This window comes from Penaeus chinensis, chromosome 1 (assembly GCF_019202785.1).
Source record: "Penaeus chinensis breed Huanghai No. 1 chromosome 1, ASM1920278v2, whole genome shotgun sequence".
Lineage (NCBI taxonomy): Eukaryota > Metazoa > Arthropoda > Malacostraca > Decapoda > Penaeidae > Penaeus > Penaeus chinensis.
In genome coordinates, this window is record NC_061819.1 from 25,072,484 (window position 1) to 25,074,983 (window position 2,500).

Consider the following 2,500-nt stretch of genomic DNA (forward strand, 5'->3'; position numbering starts at 1 on the left):
CATGTCTGCACTTCCGGGGCCAACGTCACGCTGGCGCACGCGGGTCCTTGTCGTGAGTAGGCCTGCGTTTTGGTCCCTTTTCGTCGAATTTTGTTTATTTATTTATTGTATTATTATTTTTTTTAAAGGGTGATGGATGAGGAAAACTACGGTTGGCATGATGTGATAGTAATAACCATGATAATAGCAATAATAAGTAAAGTAACAATAGTAGTAATGATACGACTGACAGTCACAGAATAAGGGTTACAGCAGTAATAACAAGAACCAATCACCAGCCAAAGATGATACCCTTAGACCATCTGTTCCCAAAGTGCGGGGAGGTGGAAAGATCATGGGGGGGGGGGGGGGGGGGCAAAAGGGGGCTGGAGGAAGGTGACAGGATGGCATTCGGAGCAGTTAATAAATAAATTCTGCTTTTTACAAAATCTTAATGACAAAATAAGCACCAAGCGGATCCCATTAACAGTTACTGTGTACTACCATTACCATGGTTACTGGAAGCTGTTGGTTTACTCTTCCATACTGCTGACACAGCTAAAACTGCTGGTTTATCAAATTAGGTTTTATTTATGATAAAAAATTTTGTGTTAGATCACGTTGTTGCAATTGATATTTCCACAAAAGCCGCCAATTCAGGCTTTAAAAACTGCTAGACAAGAATAAAAGCTCCTCATTTCTTGCTAAAAAGGACTTTAAAAATCCCACTATCATAACTCAAAATATCTAGATCTAGCGGGAAAATTTGGAGCCTCTGCCTTAATCCAAACAGTTTCAAAACTAGACCAACCAATAAATCATAAATGTGCGACAAATACGAGGAATCCGGACTTATCAAATATATTTACATTATAATTTTATTAATTTCAAGAACATTAAATATAAGGAAATAGGTCAATGAAAGAAAAGCACTGTGGATTTTTTTTTTTTTTCCGAGAAGAAATTCTACATATTTCGATGAAAAAAAAATCAGATAATGACGATAATAGATTGAGAAAACAAGAAAAAAAAATAGTTAGGAAATAATTATGGACTGAAAATCAGCAACAGAAAAAAAGTAATTAGGCTTTTGAGATATCAGCAAGGAGAGACGAATGAAAGGAGGTGAAAAGTACAACACCAAAAATAGGAAGAGGAAGATAAGGGCACTAAGCACTTCGAAAATGAGAAACGGCAACTCAGCCCTTGACTTTGGAGTACTTCGATTCGACGTCTCTTAAAATATTATTAATGATAAATGAATCAATAAAAATGTGTAATAATGAGGCGGTGCAAAGAAATGAATATATTGTATATGAATGTTAAAAACGCCAAAAACTGATGTAAACAAATGCATTAAATATCAGTGGATGGGAATGGAAAAGAGTATCCGAGAACGGATTGAGTTGCCAATTTTTGTTATTTTCCTTAGTAACGAAACAGTGAGATAGTTGAAAGACAACATGTAGCAGTCATAGGCGTCATTTGGGGGGCTGGTGGTCAATTCCCCCCCACCCCCCACCCCAGCCACACTCCCAGATTTTGTTTGCCTAAATTACGCCTTCATAGCTCTGGAAAAATTGCTTAAAATGCTCCTAGAGGAGGACATATTTAAAAAAAGCTCTAAAGGGTTCTTCCAACACCCCAGAAACTTATTGTGGTCGCCTCGCTCGGCAACCTTGCCCCCCACCAAGAAAAAGCTGAAATGACGCCCTGCTGAAACCTCCCGTTAAACACCAAAAACAAATCTTTTTGGGTCGCTCAGGACACCTAAGGGCTGTACAAATGTGGAATCAGGTGTTAAAAGGAAAGAAGAGAGATCGAAAAACTGAAGCCGGTGGGATGAGATTTTTAAGATTTTTTTTTTTTTTTTTTTTTTTTTGGGGGGGGAGAAAGGATTAGGGAAATTACGTCATCAATGTTACTATGATATAATGACCCCACTGGAGAGCATAAGATAGCATTGAAAAGTGCAAACCCAAGCCAGTAACAGTTATTCGGACACGAAGAGGGAATAGACCGAAAGATTCTTCGGTATAAGCGATCGGATGACTTGCTTTTTCCCTTCGTTGTTTTTATTTACATCGTTTTCAGCATGAATCCTTCATGAATGTGAAACCTGACATTAAAACAAGAAAAGAGATCGAAAATTCATGAAATATTACTTGGAAAAAGATATGAGAAAATCACATCATCACTATAAAACAACGAATCATTGCCTACCACTAGAGTACACAGGCCAAAGAGAGACAACCGAAACCAGTAGCCAGTGATTCGGACACGAGACGCCAAGACGAGGCAATATAAACAAAAGATCTTCGATATACGCGTTCGGCTATCCTGCTCACCTCTTCGTCTTTCTTCCTTTCTCTTCTTGTCTCTATTGTAACTCGTTCAGCATATATTCTGGAAAGACCTCTGACCGACACCACAGTAAGCATACACGGGATGGAACGAGAAGTCAGGAGGCTAGGAAAACCACAGAGAAAATAAACAAAACTAAATAAAGTGGAACAGGTGG

At 38.5% G+C, this 2,500-nt stretch overlaps 1 protein-coding gene across 1 annotated transcript in view; it reads left to right on the top strand.

Annotated features, from left to right (window-relative positions):
• Positions 1-1,699, top strand: part of LOC125035981 — a 91,309-nt gene extending 89,610 nt beyond the window's left edge. Inside the window, exons 3-4 of the mRNA XM_047628353.1 lie at positions 1-52; positions 1,628-1,699. The exon at positions 1-52 is cut by the window's left edge and continues 140 nt beyond it. Coding sequence (XP_047484309.1) covers positions 1-52; positions 1,628-1,699 — 124 coding nt within the window. The remainder of the gene's footprint in view (positions 53-1,627) is intronic.
• Positions 1,700-2,500: the final 801 nt, after the last annotated feature.